Source organism: Gobio gobio (assembly GCF_949357685.1).
Source record: "Gobio gobio genome assembly, chromosome: 7".
NCBI classification, from domain to species: domain Eukaryota; kingdom Metazoa; phylum Chordata; class Actinopteri; order Cypriniformes; family Gobionidae; genus Gobio; species Gobio gobio.
Genome location: NC_137103.1, coordinates 35,308,424 through 35,330,754, shown reverse-complemented (window position 1 = coordinate 35,330,754; position 22,331 = coordinate 35,308,424). Strand labels below are relative to the sequence as shown.

General features: G+C 37.3%; 2 protein-coding genes across 4 annotated transcripts; one reads left to right on the top strand and one right to left on the bottom strand.

The window, feature by feature from the left end:
• Positions 1 to 753: 753 nt before the first annotated feature.
• Positions 754 to 12,498, bottom strand: rab5b (RAB5B, member RAS oncogene family). 2 transcript variants are annotated; one of them, XM_079822359.1, is made up of 7 exons: positions 12,389 to 12,493; positions 10,997 to 11,078; positions 7,405 to 7,695; positions 4,382 to 4,533; positions 4,165 to 4,287; positions 3,465 to 3,558; positions 754 to 2,457 (listed from the first exon to the last, which is right to left on the bottom strand). In XM_079822359.1, exons 3-7 carry the CDS (start codon positions 7,565 to 7,567, stop codon positions 2,345 to 2,347), a joined length of 645 nt encoding a protein of 214 aa, XP_079678485.1. In that variant the 5' UTR covers positions 7,568 to 7,695; positions 10,997 to 11,078; positions 12,389 to 12,493; the 3' UTR covers positions 754 to 2,344. The 2 variants fall into 2 exon arrangements, with proteins under 2 accessions (XP_079678485.1, XP_079678484.1); XM_079822358.1 differs by lacking the exon at positions 10,997 to 11,078 and having other exon boundaries at positions 12,389 to 12,498.
• Positions 12,499 to 13,015: 517 nt separating this feature from the next.
• Positions 13,016 to 21,269, top strand: tbccd1 (TBCC domain containing 1). 2 transcript variants are annotated; one of them, XM_079821752.1, is made up of 7 exons: positions 13,016 to 13,399; positions 14,053 to 14,397; positions 14,479 to 14,640; positions 16,462 to 16,828; positions 17,095 to 17,281; positions 17,865 to 18,368; positions 20,464 to 21,269. In XM_079821752.1, the coding sequence occupies exons 2-7, from the start codon at positions 14,068 to 14,070 to the stop codon at positions 20,684 to 20,686; spliced, it is 1,773 nt and encodes a 590-aa protein (XP_079677878.1). In that variant the 5' UTR covers positions 13,016 to 13,399; positions 14,053 to 14,067; the 3' UTR covers positions 20,687 to 21,269. The 2 variants fall into 2 exon arrangements, with proteins under 2 accessions (XP_079677878.1, XP_079677879.1); XM_079821753.1 differs by having other exon boundaries at positions 13,026 to 13,399; positions 17,098 to 17,281.
• Positions 21,270 to 22,331: the final 1,062 nt, after the last annotated feature.

The window sequence follows — 22,331 nt, the reverse complement described above, 5'->3', positions numbered from 1 at the left end:
GCAATTATTTTGTCTCAAGATGCACACCAGTAATGTTTTTTTTAAGGCATGTTTGAACTCGTCTAATCTTGGCTTAATCGAAGTCCTGTCTGTGAAACCAGACCTTTATGCCATAGAAATAATGTTGAAATATCTCGAGTTTGTGTTAACGACAGACCTTATTTCATGCATTTAACCAAAAACCCATTGACTTCAGGACAATGGAACCGGAAGTGCAAATATGCTCACACATTTCTGGGTTTTGGACTCATTCCTGCAGAACTCTAAATTTAAATTTCCCAATTCTGATCGCAAATGATTAGTCATGCTGCGCTCCACACAAATCTTGAGTTCTCCTATCTCGTTGAAAATAACTCATGGCCTGCCACTTTAGTCATGGATCTTGAAAACTATCTAACGACACTTGTTAATGACTTTTCAAGTTAGATATCTGACCTTAAGTACAATTTCAGCTATTTTCAAGTAGGAGCAAGGAGAATTTCAAAGAGTCTGGAGCGCAGCACAATATACCTTAAAGAGCTAATAATTTGCATACAGCACTAGAAGTGTTTGGGAAAATTTGCTTGGTCATTATTTTAGCAATTTTATTTGGTGCTAGTCTATTTCAAATTTGACACCGTACCTTTAAGAATAAATATCGCAGCGACATGTTACATGGGTGCAGCCGGACCACTGTTGAATGCCGTTTCCTCATAAAGGACTGTGAACGGAGGTTTAGATCAAGGCTAGTCAAAAAGCCACAGAAACCAAAGTCACATTTCATTCATAGCAGAACAGCACAGCTTTATTTAACATTTCAGTTCACAGAGGTGTTAACAGGAGATCAGATCTATTCCACAAAAAAGGTGGACCTGAAGACACATGACAAATGACTTCTAGCTGTGACATCTTATCATGATACCTAATTCATTCCCTAAATGACCATATAAATGTATTGGTAACCAATAATTAAATTACTGACTAAAATCAATTTTAAATAAAACTCATTTTTATACACATCAACAAACGGCATCCATAAAACAAAACTTCATAAATGACTCCTCTGTTACTAACAAGCTCAACTGATTATTTTTACAGGTTATTGTCTGTACACTTTGGGCCAACATCTCCAAAACGCTACTTTTCTGGTGGTCTGTCGACCTCAAACAAGCCCAAAACAAAGAACACGGAAAAAACGGAGTAGGCACTTCTGTTTTTTTCCACTTTTTCAGGGGCTTTGTGGGCAAACATTTCCCTTGCTGCTATTTTCCATCCCACTGTATTGCACAGCATCAGTTGCTAAATCATTTACGTTGTTGATTTGTGAGTGCTTGAATATTTTTGTTGCTTTTTCATAACATACTGAGACATTGGCCTGGTATTTCATGACTTCCATATTCTGCAATTGCTCGTGAAGCGAAATGCTTTTCGACCAGTCATCTGGTTGGTGCCAATACGTTGTGAATGATTTGTCGATCGTTTCTCAAACAGTAGTTTACACAAAGCGACGAGAACGTAGAGAAGGCATCGTAGAGCTTGCTGTTGTTTAGTGAACTTCAACACTGAACTTCAAGATCAATGCGGTCGGGAGAAGGAAATGGGATAGGGAAGACAACAATGATGTTCTTCAATACTTTTTGGGTCTAAGATGAATGATGAGCTATGTAAGGGAGACCAGTTCAAACAAAGGAAATAAATAAAGCTGGAGGCTGAAAAAAAAAACAGCTCAGGGTGAATGAATAATTTCTGCTTCAGTGTTCCATTCGCAGTTTAAAAAATTTAGTAGATGCGGCTCATGGTTGAAGAATTGTAAGGGTTAGTTGCAGGTTAAGGTGCTGACTTCCTTCCAGTGTTAGAGTTGGGATCAGAATGGGGGAGCCCAGAGCATACGGATACTTTGTAGATTTCGCTTGAAGACTTCCGGATGTTTTCAGGGGGCATTATGGACCATCTCGCTTCATTTCAGGACTCGGAATGGGAAGATTTGTTGGTGAAATAATTCTTCTGTTCATCCTGTTTCTTCGGTGTTCCTCTTTCTCTTTGGGGGACACCTTAGTGCTTGCTGGCATAATGAAAATTAAAAAAAAGGCTGAAATTATTGTTGACTTAAAATAACACAGAATCCATATATACTGCCAGATATGACAGAGCCCATCGTCCGTTCACTCTCTGCCCAGTCCATCAGAAGTCTTCCTTGACAAATCTCTTTATAGCATCAGAGGGATTTCCCTCAATCTCTCTTCCTGTTATTCCTCTCTCTTTCTATCTCTTTCCATATCCGTCTCGGGAGGTGAAAGGGTGAAGGGTGGGATTTTGGGAAGGAGAAGGTGTCGGTGGTCTCCCGTTATGGAGTGTTGACAGGCCTTTAGTTCCCACAGCAGCTTCGAGTGGACTGTGCATCTGGGTCCTGTAGGTTTACCCCCCTGTGTCGGGCAGCATGCGTGGGGTTTTGGGTGTCTGTTTTTGGCATCTTTTTTGCTATTGATAAATAAAGAAGAGTTTAATGGAAAAAAATGAAGAGCCTGAAAACTGTTAATATTGTTAATCTTTTTGTTTAAAGCTACACTGTGTGATATTTTCCGCCATCTAGCGGTTAAAAGGTATATGACCATCCAGTGAATATTAGTTTCTCTTCCTCTCAATTCCGATTTCGTTTTAACTCCTACGGTGGCCGATTTAGTCCAAGATTAATATGGCTTCCAGTTCGACCTCGTCCACATTCGACACGGTGCCATCGAGTGTTAAAACGCGAAAGGCGAAGCTTGAATTTACGGGCATGTCCCTCTTTGGCTAATGTACTTTCAAGATGGAGGGGCAACATGGCGAACCCCTCACCCGTATGTATTTTCAATGGAATATTATAAACTTACGAGAATACTTTATTACTTGAAAGAAGTAAATACACATTAATGAGCACATATATTTTTGAAAGAACTAAGTGTTTTTAGCTAAGAATAAACTAAAAAAGTTACACAGTGTAGCTTTAAAGTTGGTAGGAAATTAAAATTCACTATTTTCTAAATGATGTTATTGATTTCATTGCAAACAGTTCATCAACAGAAACAACAGACTTATTTCTGGTGACATATGCCGGACTTATCCAATCATATAGCATCAATCCAATTAACAACCAATGAAAAGATCTAAGTCCCCACTATACCAGGAGACTTTTAATTCTGCGTGTAAAGAAAATACAAACAATATTAAGAATGTGCACTGATGTTCTTGAATTAATTAAAATCTAAAGTTTGTAGTCCCTTACAAACACCCGGTTACCATAGTTTTCCTTAAAATACCACAGTAAATGTATTTTCGTTACTAAAATAAAATAAAAAATAAATCTTTGTCACAACCTGACATTTCTATTCCTTATTTTATGACACTTGTAGATAATACCACCTTTTCCGAAGTATTGTAGTAACTATTGTAGTAACAATAACAGTGTGCAGAAGAGAATACACTAGTAAGAAGACTTTAATACTTACCAATGGCCAGGAACAACTCATTTACATTCATTGCAGTCTTGGCAGAAGTTTCCATGAAAAGCAAGCCTGTGTCTTCTGCATATGTCTGGGCTTCCTGTACAGAAATGTAAAATGAAAGTCTGAGTTGCTGCACACAAGACAAAAATAACTAACAGTTCAAATAATTATATTATATAAATGTGTAAAAAATGTAATTACCACACTTTACATGTAGAGTAATACCATTCAAATGAGGTCAGTAATATTTATATATATATATATATATAAATTGATCAAAGAGATTAATAATATTACAAAAGTTTTCAATTAAATGCTTTTCGTTCATTTTGAACGTTCTCAATTTTCATCAAAGAATCCTGAAAAAGGAGTATCAACTGTTTTTCAACATTGATAATAATAAGAAATGTTTCTTCAGCAGCAAATCAGCATATTAGAATGATTTCTGAAGGATCATGTGACAATGAAGACTTGAGTAACATCACAGGAATAAATAAAATTTTTAATATTTAAATGTTGTTAGTTATTGTAATTATATTTAAAAAATATTGCTGTTTTTATCATTTCTGATCAAATAAAAGCAGCCTTGGTGAGCATACGAGACTTCTTTTAAATTAGATTATTTCAACATTTTTGCCACTTCACTGAGAGAAACAACTCTAACACCCCCCATGTCTAGAAATAAACGAGAGAAAGATATGACCTCATACTCCACAAGTCTCTTGTCTGCTAGGTCGGCCTTGTTTCCTGCAAGTGCAATGACGATGTTGGGACTGGCCTGCCGCTGCAGCTCTTTCACCCACGCCTTTGCTCGCTCAAATGTTTCCTATAAACAGATGGCTAAAGACTAAGCAACAAATCTACTGTTTTACCAAATGAAAGTTTGTATCCTTTGCATAAAGTGTGTACTGTTAACTTACAGGCTTGGTGATGTCAAACACTACAATGGCCGCCTGGGCTCCACGGTAGTACATGGGGGCCAAGCTGTGGTAGCGCTCCTGTCCAGCCGTGTCCCAAATCTCAAACTTCACTGTAGTGTCGTCCAGACAAACAGACTGTGCCAAGAACGCAGCTGATGGTGAGCAACAGACAAAAAAAGATGAATAATCTAAGCCAGAGATTCAAGTATTAATAATACTGATCCGTTGTGACGTGCAATATTTTTGGTTCTTTGAATCAAAGTTGCCACCGTTAAAACTAAAAATCACTTAACTGAAATACAGCTCAAATATAATACGAATATTAGAAAACTAATTGAAATAAGTTAAAGGTAAATATAACTTTTAAATATAAAACTAATTTTAAAAAAGTGCATAAAAATACTAAAACACTTTTTTAATTACTATAAAAATTAACACTAAAACTAAGAAAAAATTATAAAATATAGAAAATAAAGTTAATTCTATAATAATAAATACTATTAGTTTATAAATAATACCAAAATAATAATGCTTTAGAATAGAATAGAATAGAATAGAATAGAATAGAATACCCAAATTTAGTTTGATGCATGAACAAAATTGAGGTCAATAAATTCTATACATAACTTTAGCAAGGGTTTTTTTTTTTTTCATTTTATTTTAATTATTCATTAAACATTGGAGTCTTTAATAATATTGCTGTTGCTACAGTTCTATAAAAAGCAATACACCACTCAAGACCTCTACTTCATGACTTAAAATACCCCTTAACCATTGCAAAATCACTGTAATGCATGACCTCAAGTGTTTTATTTCTTTAACAGGAACTCCAGTATAATATTAGTGTTACGTCCAATTTTTACGCTATCTGCCTGTCTCTGACTTGGAAGCCAAAGTCTATAACAATGTTTGCAAATTCTAGTGTGGAGATTATACGCAGAGATAGTGAACTGAGTTTGTCATCATTCTCCCATGTGATGATATCTTTTATCTACTGACATCTACTGCTATGACTAAGAACAAAATTAGCTCAGTCAAATTAACACAGGGTTACAGATCACTATAATGGATCCACAATTGTGCTCTTGGCACTGTTGACTGTACTGCTCACACCCAATGAGACTTTAGATTTACCAGACTTTTCCTGGTATTTTCCCACTCTTAAGCAAATATTGTAATAACTGCACCTTTAATCTACTATTACTACTAAATAGTAGTAGTAATCTGGTGGATTTGGTTGGCAGGTTAAGACTGGATTTAGATTTTTAAAATGTACTGTAAAGGAATGACGATGCTTTGTTTATTAATAATAATAATAATAATAATAGCATGAATATTTAAATCTGTTTTCTAGATTTTTTTTATTTACTGTGAGGGAATACTTATATTTTTAATGTTTTAAAAGCTATTACAATAATGAAAATACCGTAGGGTATGATGTTATGGTGAGTTTATAATGTAATACATTTCTCATAATGTAAAAATTATTACATTATAAGCTCAAGATTTTATTACGTTTTGAGAAAATTATTACATTATGAACAATCTATTACAATTAGGGGTGTAACGGTACACATATACCGAACCGTTTCGGTACAGGGCTTTCGGTTCGGTGCACGTGTGCAATCTTTAACAGTTAACAGTCGGCATGTTTTAAGCGCGGAACACACTTCAATCCGAGTTAAAAATGTATTTATTCAAACGATAAATGCCGTTTTGACGCTCTATGTGGCGTGACTGATCACTGAACACAGTTCAAGCGGCCGCGCGACGCGCACACGCGTGAACGCGATCATCTCTTCCTAAAGAATAAACATGAATGACCATCTGAAGGTATGCTGAGGATACATTACAACTTACTGTCATGTATCATATGTGGTGTAATCGCTAAATCAGTGTTTCAACGGCGGAAAGACGTCAATATAACTGCTTGTAAACTAAACAATGTCATGTAGCATCACATTTACCTCAGGCAGTCATTCAGTGTCCACAGAATTTTATTCACTAGAGAAATCAGCTCTTTCACTAAATATATGCACTATATTAACCTATATATTCATTATATTCTACTTAACCTGTTAGGGATGTCTTGATTATTTCATGCATGTTAAATAAACCTGCCATGAAACTGACAGACACTGTGTATAAATTATTTTATTTCAACAATGAATTGGAGAAACAACTATTTTATAATTAGATTTAGAAGTTATTGCAAAAACTGCCTAATGTGAATTTTACATGTTTGCATACAATGTGTTATTTGAGTGTTGATTATTATACCTAAAAATAAATAGCAACTGAATTTAGGCTAATAGTTTGGGCTATTGTTAACCTTTAATATTAATGTGCAAGTAAGGGCTCCCTATATCATTTACAGAAATATCTTCAATAAACTTTTAGTTATAATTTAATTCATTCAAGGACAGTAAACCACTGTTTAATAAAAATAAATGAAAAGCAATTTTGTAAAACTGCTGTACCGAACTCGTACCGAACTGTGACTTCAAAACCGAGGTACGTACCGAACCGTCAGTTTTGTGTACCGTAACACCCCTAATTACAAAAATAATGTAATACTTATAACAATGTGCAGTTTTTACATTATGTGCAGTTATCACATTATGAGTTGCTACACACCCGGTGGAAACAGTAATACTGTGAAATATTATTTTAATATATTTTAAAATGCAATTTATTCCTGTGATGGCAACGTTTTCAGTAATTTTCAGTAGCCATTACTCCAGTCTTCAGTGTCACATAATCATTCAGAAATCATAAAAATACGATTTCTTATTGTTATTATTAATGTTGAAAACATTTATGAAATCTAATTATATTTGTAACAAAGCAAAAGTCTCTGCTGTCACTTTTGATCAATTTAATGTCCTTGCTAAATAAAAGTATTCATTTCTTTCAATAGAAAAAAAGACAACAAACCTTAATGGTAGTGTATGTAGGAATGTAAATGCAATAAACCGCTTAAACAAACCCAATTTTTCTCTCCATCATCCCCTATGCCTCACCTCCAATGGTGGTCTCCTGAAACTCATCAAACTGGCCCTTAACAAAGCGCAACACTAGGCTGGACTTGCCGACGGCCATATCTCCCAGCAGCACCAGTTTGAACTGACAGATCTTGGTCTGCGGTAGGCTCCCATTGGTCCTGCCGGTCCCGCGGGTGCTCATGATGTAGGAAGGGTGGCCGTCCTCCCTGATGGCGTCTCTGAAAGCAGCAACTCAAAGCAGTGGACTCAGTTTTTTGAAGTACTGGAGACTTCTTTTTAGGCAGTGAGGGCAGCAGTCAGACTGTGATGCTAAAAAACAAACAACAGAACGTAACTGGAAGGTCGGGTAGTGGAAGAGGAAGTAACTTACAACTAAATGCTCTGGTTAGTTAACTGAAAATGAAAGGGGTTTTTTTGTCATTGCAAAAAATATATACTGAGAGATTTTATAAATATTTTCTTTTGTGTTTTATTTGACAGGTTTAGAAAGAAATGAGAGTAATGATGACAGAATAAAAAATGTTGGGTGTACTGTCCCTTTAAAGTCACCACTAGATTGTTTTAAGGACTATTACAATATTTATTATAAATTATTTATCCATGAACATCATTTATATTATATATATATATATATATATATATATATATATATATATATATATATATATATATATATATATATATATATATATATATATATATATATATATATATATTCCCTCCCCTTGCAGCGATGACATGTTTACTGGTGTGAGGGTGGGGCAAACTGTCACTCACTTGAGATCATAGCAATATCAAACCAAAACCATCTAACGATCCAATCATTTCCCAAATAACAAAATCAAGCCCCACCTTACATGTTTTCTTGTTCAAGAAGCCATTACAATAAGTAAAAAAAAAAGACTATCGCAACTTCCATTTCATAGTATGGCCTACAGGTGACTACAGGTTTTGTCTCCTTCCAAACACAACCAGATAACAACTTTTAAGTCCGCAGTCAGGAGGACCACAGATGCTCTACAGACATGAGTGGTGAATCAGTTCTCGTCAGAAATAGGGAAGCTGATGAGTAAAGCAACACAATAACATTTCTTAATACTGCATTGCTAAACATAGTCATGGCAAGAGCCGTACATAATATTTCTAGTTCAACATCTTAACTATGTCTAAATGTGTATCTAACCTCACGATTGAACTTCAAGATTACCTTGATGGGCCACAGGAAGTAAATAAACTTTAACCGCACTCTTATTTTATCATCTGAGTGAACATTTCTGTTTATTGAAATATAGTCTCTGATACATTCCAAATCCAGCGTTTTGCCCCAAGTATGAATTTTATTGTTGCACATCTCTCTTGTAATGGATGTCGACATAAGCAATGATCAATGATCTAGATGTTGAGCAGGTAGGAAACCACCAGAAACTGTCACCTCTTTGTGGTTTCTTGGTCTTGCGCTTTTCCTGCTCTCTGAGTTTGCATCAGTATCACTTTGGAGTGCAAATATTTATAGCTTAACAGTTTAAATATATAGGTTGAAGAAGAAGTCATCTCATACAGCAGGCGTATTCAATTAAAGTTACAAGAGGTCCAGTCTCTATATTTCCTCCCCAGCGGAGGTCCGGACAATATTTTTTGGAACAGTTATACATTTCCATCGGGGCAGCCATAGTACTTTGTAAAATAAATAAAAAATCCTAAACACTCAAAATGGTCATCAAAGATGAGAATATTGGGCCCCAAGAGCCAAAGCAGTGATATCTAAGTCTTTTTACCAATACCAAAAAAAAAGTATTTATATTTTTCCCAACTGGATATGAATATAAAACAGTAAAATCAGATGTTTTATCAGGCTATTATTATTAATGTTTTTTTTTTTTTTTTACATTTAGACATCTACGTGTATGGCACATATAAGGCCTTGTGACTGAGAAAACAAACAGGTGCAGGGTTTACCTCTTAAGAAAAGTATGGACCATTTTTACAGCTCTAAGTAATAAACTACTAAAAACAAACTAAAATCTAATAATCAAAACTCTCATCATGAGCACAAAAAAGTTAACTGTAATCTCAATCTCTTAATAATTTTCCAAATTCTAACATTGTTTATTACGAAATGCTCTTAACATGCTGATAATAATGCTAAATGTAGGAAAACAAACAAATGTCTAAAAGGTGCCAACATGCCACAAACCTTGTTAAGTTAAACGGTCAGAGTGACAGATAAAAATGACAGATAAAAATAACTGTATTTGCTGCTTTCTAATTTTGTCCAGCGATTTAGCAAAAGTAGCCTATCTTTATTAACCCCCCGGAGCTGTGTGGATATCTTTTATGATGGATGGATGCACACACTTTTTTTGGGCTTCAAATCAAATCCTCTATTCACTGCCATTATAAAGCTTGAAAGACCCAGGACATTATTTAAAATATCTCAGATTGTATTCGTCTGAAAGAAGAAATACACCTAAGATGGCTTGAGGGAGAGAGTAAATCATGGGATCATTTTTATTTTTGGGTGAACTAACCCTTTAATGCTGTGCTTTAAATCTTTAGGATTCGGGAGAGAGAAGCAACGAGCATGGAGCGGAAAGGGCTTGAATGAAGCAGCACGTTTGGCTCTAGATAAAAATATTAGAGGATGTAGCGCCCCATTATCATTACAATAAACGACCTTTAAAGGAACAGTCCGACTTTTTGGGACTTTAGCTTATTCACCCTATCCCCCAGAGTTAGATAAGTCCATACATACCAGTATCATCTCCGTGCGTGTCATAACTTGGTCTGACGCACACACCGCTAGCCTAGCTTAGCACAAAGACTGGAGGTAAACGGCTCCAGCTAGCCTACTGCTCAATAAGTGACAAAATAACACCAACATTTTCCTATTACATGTTGTGATGTGTAGTTACATCGTGTGCTAAGACTGGCGGAAAATGAAAAGTTGCGATTTTCTAGGCCGATATAGTTAGGAACTATTCTCTCAATCCTGCGTAGTAATCATGGGACTTTGCTGCCATACCATGGGTGCAGCGTGCTGGGGTAGTGCTGAGGACTACTGAAAATAGTTCCCAGCATGCTCTCTGTGCAAGCAGGTTGTCACATTGGTTATGTTGACGGAAGTTTGCCAATTTTCAGGCGCTGTGTACTATCATTGCACCGCTGCACCCATGGTACTTTGCTGCCGTTATTACACAGGGCCTGAAAATAGGCAAAGCAAAGGCAGCAAAGTTCCATGATTACTACACAGGAATGAGAGAATAGTTCCTAAACATATCGGTCCAGAAAATCGAAACTTTTCATTTTCCGTCGGTCTTGTTACACGATGTAACTATACACATCACAACATGTAAAAAGGAAAATGTTGGCGTTATTTTGTCACTTATTGAGCAGTAGGCTAGCTGGAGCCGTTTACCTCCAGTCTTTGTGCTAAGCTAGGCTAGCGGTGGGTGCGTCAGACAGAGTTATGGCACGCACGGAGATGAGAATGGTATGTATGGACTTATCTAACTCTGGGGGATACGGTGAATAAGCTAAAGTCTCAAAAAGTTGGCGTGTTCCTTTAACGCTTGTGGTGTGAACTGCTCCGTTGTTTTGACGTGCTACTCACATTTTTAACTGTAGGATCGGTATATCACAAATATGTCCCACGGTCCGGATGGAACCAAGTCGGGTCCGCCATTTGAATACCACTGTTATACAGCAATATAAAGGCATTAAATAAAGTGTCAGCTGTGGTCAATGTGCACTTATATGCATCCTCTTTGATGAGCTGATTGTAATTACACAGCTATATTGATAATGCTTTTGTAATGAATTGCATTTACATATACTTTACATGAACTTAATTGTAACATAAAAAGTTACCATCATTTGCACTAACATTTATGCACAGATGGATTTTGCATGATACAGCACTTGATGCAAAACGTTTAACTGTCCACCAGAACCTATATTTTTCTAACATCTCTAATTGATAACGCTTACCAGCATGTCAATGTATACTGCATGTGATTTAGTGCACATGTACAATGAACTAATAATCAGGTATTGTGAATTAATAATTCTAATAAATGGTTGTGCGTCTATTGATCTGATTAAAAGAATAGTTCATTCAAAAATGAAAATTATCCCATAATTTATTCACACTCAAGCTATACTAGGTTTATATGACTATCTTCTTTCAACTGAAAACAATCTGATTTATATTAAATAGTATCCTGGCTCTTCCCAGCTTTTTAATGGCATTGAATAGTGCCTTTTTGAAGCTCCAAAAAGCACATCCTCCATCATAAAAGTAATCCATACAACTCCAGTGGGTTAATAAATGTCTTCTGAAGCGAAGCAATGGGGTTTTGTGAGATAAATATCTAGATTTAAAACTATAATCACTGGCTTTGGCAACATCCGTACACAAGAGAGTTGGGTTCCAAGATATTATTTAGGATATTATGTAAGCCTAAAATAACTCTGATTATTCAGCTGAAAGAAGACAGTCATAAACATTAGGATGGCTTGAGGTTGATTAAATTATGGGATCATTTTCATTTTGGGGTGAACTTTTTATTTAATAAATCTAATAAGCAGGTGTATGTCTATTGATCTGATTAATAACATTAATAGTCAGGCCTATGTATATGCCTATGTCTATTGATCTGATTATTAACTCTAAACATCAAATTGACCTGATTTAAACTCTAATAATCTGGTGCATGTCTACTGATCTAACGCATAACTGTAATAATCAGGTGTATGTCTACTGATCTAATGGGTAACTGTAATAATAGGTGTATGTGTACGTGATCTGATCCATAACTCTGACTGTCAGGTGAATGTGTCTGATGTGATGCAGAGGCGCAGTATAGACTCTGACCATTAACGTGACTCGTCTCGATCCAGGCGAAGCGGGCCAAGAGAGGCCATGAACACCAGTTTCCAAAATAATCACATCTCTTTTAGACATATAGAGTGATATAAAATTACCGACATTAGTTATATTTACCTGTTGTTGCCAGTCGCGGCTGTTTTAGAGGTGGCTGTTCGGTTGTTGATCTATCAGCTGGTTATCGGACTGCGAGCACTTCCTGCACATCTGCGCATGCGCAGTGAGCCATACAAATAATAGATTCTGGAGGGATATATTTCTGTTTGAATTCCTAGTGTGTGTATAAGTAATAATGTATAGGCAATCTTAATATAAAGTTAATATTGTTTCTCGTTTGCAATGACTAAGCTTGATGTAAAATTGTATGAAATTCCATATTGTCTTATATAGTTCTTAGGCATTTACAGTTTATTTTGAAATATAAAAAATAAATTAGGTTACGTACCTAAAACAAATAAGATAAATAGTGTAATGTCTCTCTTGCATTAAACTAAATTGATTAACTTTTATTTTGAAATCTGGATGCTTACTTTGAACTTTGTTCGGAATTTTTTCAGATTATTAACCAATAATTCAAGATTAATAAATAACACTCGATATTATTTGATTATCGTTATCAATAATACCAAGAAATTATATTTTAAAACCCTTGCGCGTTGCTAGCAAAAAGAAATATTTTTTTTAAGACATCATATGACTTTTATATTGAAATGAAGCCGGGCTCCAAACAGAACGATTTGTGTTACGTCACGTTGTGACGCAGACATGGCAACCGCTCAGGAACAGTTGTTCTGTTTTATCGTTGTTTGTTTTTCTTAGATAATATTGCTGTAGAGACGTTACATGTTCATTAGGCTTGAACTAATGTATTATTCTAAAATGACGGGTTGGTGATCGTCTAGACATCTAATAATGGTGGAGTAAATAAAAAGATGAAAACAATTAAGTTTTGAGCGGCACAGCAGCGCGCGTTCGCGAGGCTCCTCCGTTTGGTATCGGGTCACGCGCGCGACAGTGTGGACAGCATCTGAAAGCATTTCAGTTTAAATATAGATTTAGATATGTTTATGTTTAACCGTTGAAACAAAGATGACCACCTTTTGAAGCCGTAAAACGTCCAATGGTCAGGTAAAGAGAGTGAAAGCCAAGTCCATTATCACTGTGTTGGTGTAGTTTTGAAAAAGGGGTTGCTAAACTTGTCTTAAAGTTGGCTGATTGATCCGAATATTGACACAAAGAGTAAAGTTTATATTATTTTAAATATTTTTGTATTGATATTTGTACATGTACTGCAACGTTTTAGACTAATTATTGATTTCTGGGGTAAGGGAACGTTTTTTTTCCATTGTATAAATTATCATTTGTGCTTTACAGCTAAGTGGATTTGATATAATAATACACTTCAATCACAATAGAATTGATAAAAGATAAGGCATATCTTATTACAATTGTTAATGTTAATAATGAGCAAGTTTCCCATTCATAAAATAAAAGGACATTACTCTTAAACCAAATATTTTCCACTTTACAATATTTTAAGCTGTATTGTAATGGTTTACACAATGGTAAACTAATGTAAAAAAGTGATTAGATTCTACAATATTGTAATCAAATACAAAAACCTTTTTTTTACCTTCTATAGATCTCTCTCAGAGTGGTTAGATATATGGTGACGTTCCTACCATGACTAATAAGTTGTATTGTTACCAACTCTAAACAACTTTGATCATCTCTTAACATTCGGATTATTATTGCCATTAACATATTATGCAATTTGCCAGTTTTCTTCTATAGCAATGGACAAATACACAGCTTGTGTATGGCCACGTCTGGAGCCCTTCATGATCGGGGTGCTTCCCGCCACACCGCCAAGCAAATTCAGCATGCATTATCTGCGCAAGATGGCCAGTTATGTCCGGACACGGGATGGCTGTTTCCCCAGGCTCGGCTGGCACATGTGGCGACACATCGCTTGTGGCAAACTGCAGCTGGCAGAGGAGCTTGCTTGGCTGTATTTTGAAACTTTTGATCTGTTGATGCCTCGCTCTGCAGAGCAGAGATTAGAGTGGGCAGAAGCTCTATCTCAATGCCACAGTCCTAAGGAACTTGACAGACAGCGTTGTAAGGTAAGAACAAAATGTTGTAGTGCTGTTAGACATTATTGCAGATTTGCTGTACCTAATGCTTTTCTCTTTGTCTTTCTTTAGCTGTCAGTAGACACTCTGCAGTTTCTACTCTTCCTGTATCTACAGCAACTGAACCGAATCTCTCTCCGCACGTCACTGATCGGGGAAGAGTGGCCAAGTCCCAGATCACGATCTCCCTCTTCCTCTTCTGAGAGAGAGACTAAAATAAGCTCCCAAAATAAGGTGTGTGGGTGAATTGTATGAAAACATGAGTCATATTTCACCATAAATCAAAATATTTTTTGTTTTTACAAAATATTTTTATTTAAAAATATTCTCCAAGTATTGTGTTGGTCCCCCCTTTTGCTGCTAAAACACCCCTGACCCGTCGAGGCATGGACTGAAGGTGTCCTGTGGGATCTGGCACCAAGATGTTAGCATCAGATCCTTTAAGTCCTGTAAGTTGCGAGGTGGGACCTCCATAGATCGCACTTGTTTGTTCAGCACATCCCACAGATGCTTAATTGGATTGAGGCCAAGTCAACACCTCAAATTCTTTGTTTTGCTCCTCAAACCATTCCTGAACCATTTGTGCTTTGTGGCAGGGCGCATTATCCTGCTGAAAGAGGCCACAGCCACCAGGGAATACTGTTTCCATGAAAGGGTGTACATGGTCCGCAACAATGCTTAGATAGGTGGTACGTGTCAAAGTAACATCCACATGGATGGCAGGACCCAAGGTTTCCCAGCAGAACATTGCCCAAAGCATCACACTGCCTCCGCCGACTTGCCTTCTTCCCACAGTGCATCCTGGTGCCATGTGTTCCCCAGGTAAACGACGCACATGCACTCGGCCATCAGAACCAGCATTAACTTGAGCAGTTTGAGCTACAGTAGCTCGTCGGTTTGATCGGACTACACAGGCCAGCCTTCGCTCCCCATGTGTAACAATGGGCCTTGGCCACTCATGACCCTGTCGCCGGTTCACCACTGTTCCTTCCTTGGACCACTTTTGATAGATACTGACCACTGCAGACCGGGAACACCCCACAAGAGCTCAAGAGCTGCAGTTTTGGAGATGCTCTGACCCAGTTATCTAGCCATAACAATTTGGCCCTTGTCAAACTCGCTCAAATCCTTACGCTTGCCCATTTTTCCTGCTTCTAACACATCAACTTGAGGACAAAATGTTCACTTGCTGCTTAATATATCCCACCCACTAACAGGTGTCGTGAAGAAGAGATAATCAGTGTTATTTACTTCACCTGAATATACTGTATAAGTATATTGTACAAGGTGCTTGAATTTGACTTTTTGAAATTTAAGGCCTGGAAAACCCTTAAAAATAGCAATATTCCTGAAAAGGCACTTAAAGTGCTTGAATTATTGGAAGACAATGTTATATGAAATAAGTGTTCGATTTTTTTCAATAAACATAAAATCTTTTAACGTTGTCTTCTGTCTTCCAATTTGTATTTCCACAGTATTTATGAATGAACTGCTCGTTTTAAAATCTTTCCGGCCTACTGACATTTGTTAAGACATCTGTTTAAAACATTACATGCTCATCATGATAACTTTTGTTAATTCGGTAATAAGTAAGTTCACTTCACCAGCTAATTACTCTTCAACAACGATACCATAAGCCCTATTTGATTATTAAACCTCCTGTTTAAAAATAGGAAGATAGACACGCTATAGTTGAAATGGTTTTCTGTCTTGCTTTTTTTTTTTCTCAAATTGATAGTCAAATGGGTATATTATCAGGAATATTTTAATACAGCCTCTTATTTACATGATGTAAGCATACAGCTGCTTTGTTTATTTTTTTTATAATTTAAACAATAGGCTATATAATACATATTTTTAAATAGTATAGCACACCTGTTGCTTCCAGAATAACGGCCCATTTTTGTAATGTTATGTGCTTTATTTCTCTTTCTCCTTTTTGTTCTGAACGGCTTCCAGTATCTTTCTTTCCAACATTTCCTTAATAAATTTATCTTTAAAAAAAAATGTTGGTGTATTATGGTAATTTTTCATTTATTCATTCTGTTTTATCAGAACTGGGACGACCAGGCTCATCTTACTTTCATCCAGACACACTTGGCTGAGCTCTTGGAGTTGCTAGTGGAGCCAGGGCAGCTGAGCAGTTCAGGCCAGGTTCTGCGTGACAGCCAGCTCACTTCAGAGGCCATAGAGAGCCTCAGTCTGCTGCTGGAAGGTTCTGTGAGCAACAGCGGTACTGTGCATCCAATACACAAGCTCCTCAGCCGCTCAGCGCTGCAGTCCCAGACGGGATTCTCCAAACTCAGCCGCTCCTACTCTCTGCAGCAGTTCCAGGGGTTTCTTCATCATGCTCTCTGCCTCAACCCCTTCGGCATCTCCACTTTCTCACAGTCAGGCAAGAAGCTGGCATGGGCCATGCAAGGTAAACTGGAAGATGTCCTTGACACAGAAATGTTAAAAGGCACAGTAGCAAAAAACAAAACAAATCAAATACAGTCTGTTTACTAAAATGACTTGAGGGAGAGTGAAAAATGGTACATTCGTTTTAGCTGCAAAAAAATTGACTAATATTATAAGTGATCCTCGTGGGAGGAAATGTATATTATGACTTAAGCTTGAATTGATGAATTGGTAACATCAATTAACCTAATTAGTAGCATCACTAACTCTTCATATTTTGTTTAACAGTAGAGGGCACCTTGAAGAAAGCCAAAATATTCAGAAACACCCATATGGCTCCTCTAGGAAGTCGACTGGTGCTCATGTCGCACATTTGCAAACAGACGCTGGCCAAAGACTCTGAAAAGCTGAATGATGCCAACATCAAACTCCACCGCTGCAGTGAGGCTTTCATCTACCTTCTCTCTCCTCTGCGGTGAGGAATCACTTTATTCAAAATAATAAAATAAATGCACTTTTTTGGTCTATTGGGTATCAAGGTATTATTGGGTATTATATTGGTATTATTGTTTTTTTTGTGTGTGTTTTTTTAAGAGAGTCCAAGTCTAGCATTATTAATTTGGATTTTAATTTTTAATGTAACTTCTTAATAAACACCTGGGTAATACGTTTTGCAGACCATTTGAAGTATCTTATATCTCCTTTTAAATATGGTTATTTATTTGTTTATTTAGATAATTTTAAACTGCTTTAACCCTGTACTGGCCACAAAAATATCTGGCCTTAGATGCTGACATGGAATAAAACATCTAAATAAAAAAGTAAAATAAATGCACTTGTCAATGTGCACCACACTAATCAAAAAATCGTTTGTTGGACGACTAGTCAAACGTCCCGTCACATTTCTAATAAAGGCAGCATTGGATAAAAATCCTTACCTTACCAGGACTTACAGTCAAAAAGAAAAGCTGATCAGAGTCTGACGTCAATTAGTCATTTTTGTTGTGTTTGTTTAGTATTGTCAACATCCGTGCAAAAACCAAGTCTTTATCTTGCAGGTCTGTGACCTTGGATAAGTGCAGGAACAGTACAGTGGTGCTCGGCCCCGTGGGGACCAGCGTCCACATTCAGAGCTGTGAGAATGTTCGTGTGGTGTGTGTGGCCGGCCGTCTGACTATAGGTGGCTCCTTTCACTGCACAATCCATGCCCTCACCCCCACTCGACCCCTTCTTCTTCCTGGAAATGTGTCTCTCACTCTGGGTCCCTTCCATACACATTACCCCACTTTAGAGGACCACATGGCTAGTGTGGGCCTAGCTGTGGTTCCCAATCTATGGGACCAGCCACTGCTGTTTGGAGCAGAGGGTTCCACTTCAGACACGGGCTGCTACCGCATTCAGCCTCCCTCTGAGTTTTATCCGCTGGTGATACCCTTCCAAATGGAGGGGGATAACTGTGAGTTCCCTTGGGACCTCCCCTCAGACTACCAGAAGGCTGTGGAGGGCAGAGAGAAGGCGATAGAGGAATGGCAGAAGACTGTGAAGGAAGCACACTTGAACAAGTGAGTGCAGTTTTCTGTTCCTTTTAAGGCTAAAAGTAGAGTACACTTGGGCATAGGCTTTGTGATAAACCCAAATTTGGGGCAGAAACAGACATTGTGGTACGTGCAATGTAAACAGATTTGTCCATTTTAATGAATTCTAGATCTGTGGCATCACGCTAGTCAATATTTATTTTTATAAATTATATTAATATTCATTATAATTTTACAATAAAATTATTTTATATTTATTTTCGCTTAGACAGACAGACAGACAGATGCATGCTATTTGGGATTATACTAAACACACATTTTCTGCAAATGCAGCAGGCATATATATACATATACATACATACAGTGAGGGAAAATAAGTATTTGAACACCCTGCTATTTTGCAAGTTCTCCAACTTAGAAATCATGGAGGGGTCTGAAATTGTCATCGTAGGTCCATGTCCACTGTGAGAGACATAATCTAAAAAAAAAATCCAGAAATCACAATGTATGATTTTTTAAATATTTATTTGTATGATACAGCTGCAAATAAGTATTTGAACACCTGAGAAAACCAATGTTAATATTTGGTACAGTAGCCTTTGTTTGCAGTTACAGAGGTCAAATGTTTCCTGTAGTTTTTCACCAGGTTTGCACACACTGCAGGACACACAGATCTTCTCTAGATCAGTCAGGTTTCTGGCCTGTCGCTGAGAAACACGGAGTTTGAGCTCCCTCCAAAGATTCTCTATTGGATTTAGGTCTGGAGACTGGCTAGGCCACGCCAGAACCGTGATATGCTTCTTACAGAGCCACTCCTTGGTTATCCTGGCTGTGTGCTTCGGGTCATTGTCATGTTGGAAGACCCAGCCTTGACCCATCTTCAATGCTCTAACTGAGAGAAGGAGGTTGTTCCCCAAAATCTCGCAATACATGGCCCCGGTCATCCTCTCCTTAATACGGTACTGTCGCCCTGTCCCATGTGCAGAAAAACACCCCCAAAGCATGATGCTACCACCCCCATGCTTCACAGTAGGGATGGTGTTCTTGGGATGGTACTCATCATTCTTCTTCCTCCAAACACGTTTAGTGGAATTATGACCAAAAAGTTATATTTTTGTCTCATCTGACCACATGACTTTCTCCCATGACTCCTCTGGATCATCCAAATGGTCATTGGCAAACTTAAGACGGGCCTGGACATGTGCTGGTTTAAGCAGGGGAACCTTCCGTGCCATGCATGATTTCAAACCATGACGTCTTAGTGTATTACCAACAGTAACCTTGGAAATGGTGGTCCCAGCTCTTTTCAAGTCATTGACCAGCTCCTCCCGTGTAGTTCTGGGCTGATTTTGAGAGCCCACGAGGTGAGATCTTGCATGGAGCCCCAGTCCGAGGGAGATTGACAGTCATGTTTAGCTTCTTCCATTTTCTAATGATTGCTCCAACAGTGGACCTTTTTTCACCAAGCTGCTTGGCAATTTCCCCGTAGCCCGTTCCAGCCTTGTGGAGGTGTACAATTTTGTCTCTAGTGTCTTTGGACAGCTCTTTGGTCTTGGCCATGTTAGTAGTTGGATTCTTACTGATTGTATGGGGTGGGACAGTTGTCTTTATGCAGCTAACAACCTCAAACAGGTGCATCTAATTTAGGATAATAAATGGAGTGGAGGTGGACATTTTAAAGGCAGACTAACAGGTCTTTGAGGGTCAGAATTCTGGCTGATAGACAGGTGTTCAAATACTTATTTGCAGCTGTATCGTACAAATAAATAGTAAAAAAATCATACATTGTGATTTCTGGACTTTTTTTTTTTAGATTATGTCTCTCACAGTGGACATGCACCTACCTACTATTACCATTTCAGACCCCTCCATGATTTATAAGTGGGAGAACTTGCAAAATAGCAGGGTGTTCAAATACTTATTTTCCTCACTGTATATATTAGTTATTAATGATTTTTTAAATATTTTTTACAAAGATTAATGATAGTTCAAGATAAGTCCAAGCATTATTCGCATTTTTAAATCGGACATGAAATTGTAATGCAACTCCAATAACCTGGGCAATAAGTTTGTTCTTTTGAGACATTCAGTAGTGATGTAATGTGTCTTTGTTGTTTTAAAGGGTTCAGAGGCGGCAGTTTCAGGCCTTAGTGGAGCAGAAGTTTCATGAGTGGTTGCTCGAGACTGGACAAAGACAAGAGCTTGACAGTCTCCTCCCTGCTGCCCTCACCCCCTCCACCTCTGTGGACCACTGGCCTTCAAGCCACACTTCCAACTTTGGACTAAATGTACTGAAAGATCAACCACCTGAACAAGGAATGGGACAAGCGCCAACAGTTTGCTAAGAGAACAGCTTAACAATCAAAACCCTCTCTTTCCAAAAACTGTTTCTCAAAAATTAGTGCTCTTCGAAGGCTGTCAAAAACAATCCATGTATAGAAACAATGCTGTATTTGAAAAGGACATTGTGTCCTGTCATACTGTTGAAGTCTAGAGAAATCTATGCTGGATTAGTTTGTAGAGTGGCTGTAGTGTGTATTATTGCTGCAGGCGTCTGATAGTTTAAGCATTATGTTACTTTCCGTTATAAGACGCCAGTTATTCCAGAGCTTGATATGTATAAAATGTCACCATAAGAGTCGTTATTTAATTTAAATCGGAAAAGGGAACGAATACTGTCCTTGTATGAATTTAGAGGGAACAGGGAATGAGAATCGTTGTGTACTGTAATTATTGACAAATACGTCATATGCTCAACTGGTACATGGTGTAACACATACATTCACTGAAGAGTTATTGTCTCCTGAAATCTCACGGCCAGTATGAATGTGTATTTTTCTCTTTTGCTGTATGTATGTTCACAATGCCTGTAATTGCACTATTACTGTATGTTCGCAATACAGATTACAACAACACTGTCACTTAAAATGTCTCTTGGAGGTATTCATGTCATACGTGAACATTTTAAATGTTTGTTTGAGCATTTTATTTGTACTGGTAAGTCAGTTTATCAAAGATGAAATGGTTTGGGTGTTTAATAAAAAAAGCCCTATTTTTATATTCAGTTTCAGCTGAACAGTAGACTCCAGTAGACTTTTGGCTTTGGCTTTCTGAATGAAATATTTGTGAAATTTGTTAAATCATTATTTTTCATATTTCCTCCAATTATGGTAGTGTGCAGTCAAGTTCTTTAATAGTTCCGAATTGTAACAAGCATTGATAAAGTACATTCTCTATGCAGCAGTGCTATTTTAGTATTATATATATATATATATATATATATATATATATATATATATATATATATATATATATATATATATATATATATATATATATATATATATATATATATATATATATATATATATATAGAATATATATAGAATTCTGTTCCCCCCATGTTTCTTGCATATGGAGGTTCTAATTATCAAACTGATGCTGGTTAAGCTCCATACACATAAATTATAATATCAGCATCTTTTAAGCCATTACATCCACATCTCTCAACATGGGGGTGGGGTAACGGATTCCAACAGCTGGATTGTAGCCATTGGATTCTGTTCTGTTGGAGCCCCTAAAGTTTCTTACACTTGGAGGTTCTAATCTAATATTTATAAAACTGATGCTGGCTGTCTCGTGCCGATAGCCTTGTAGGCACGCTGACATATAGCGAATTCGGGCGACCCGAGTTCAAGTCCCCCCTGAAACCTTTCTATCAGAACCAGCATTAACATATTGAGCAATTTCAGGTACAGTAGCTAGTCTGTTTGAATGGACCACACGGGCCTTCGGTATGGAATGAATTTTGTGCCATAATTAAACAAACAAATCTAGCATTGAGGAACGCGATCGTCTCTGAGCTCCGCCATTTCTTCCGGCAAGTAAGGTCAAATTTGACCGTGGTCATAGATGTATACGTATATGCCTCATTAGCGACTGCACAGATCAGTAGAATGAGGCATCTACTATCGATATATCTATAACCAC

Excerpts from the sequence above, each read along its gene's own strand:
- rab5b (XM_079822358.1), bottom strand. The coding sequence starts at position 7,567 with ATGAGCACCCGCGGGACCGGCAGGACCAATGGGAGCCTACCGCAGACC. Across the intron at positions 4,534-7,404 it reads TCAGGAGACCACCATTGGAG|CTGCGTTCTTGGCACAGTCT; the intron begins GTGAGGCATAGG and ends GCTCACCATCAG. Across the intron at positions 3,559-4,164 it reads AGAGACTTGTGGAGTATGAG|GAAGCCCAGACATATGCAGA; the intron begins GTCATATCTTTC and ends ATTTCTGTACAG.
- tbccd1 (XM_079821752.1), top strand. The coding sequence starts at position 14,068 with ATGGACAAATACACAGCTTGTGTATGGCCACGTCTGGAGCCCTTCATG. Across the intron at positions 14,398-14,478 it reads TTGACAGACAGCGTTGTAAG|CTGTCAGTAGACACTCTGCA; the intron begins GTAAGAACAAAA and ends GTCTTTCTTTAG. Across the intron at positions 18,369-20,463 it reads AAGGAAGCACACTTGAACAA|GGTTCAGAGGCGGCAGTTTC; the intron begins GTGAGTGCAGTT and ends GTTGTTTTAAAG.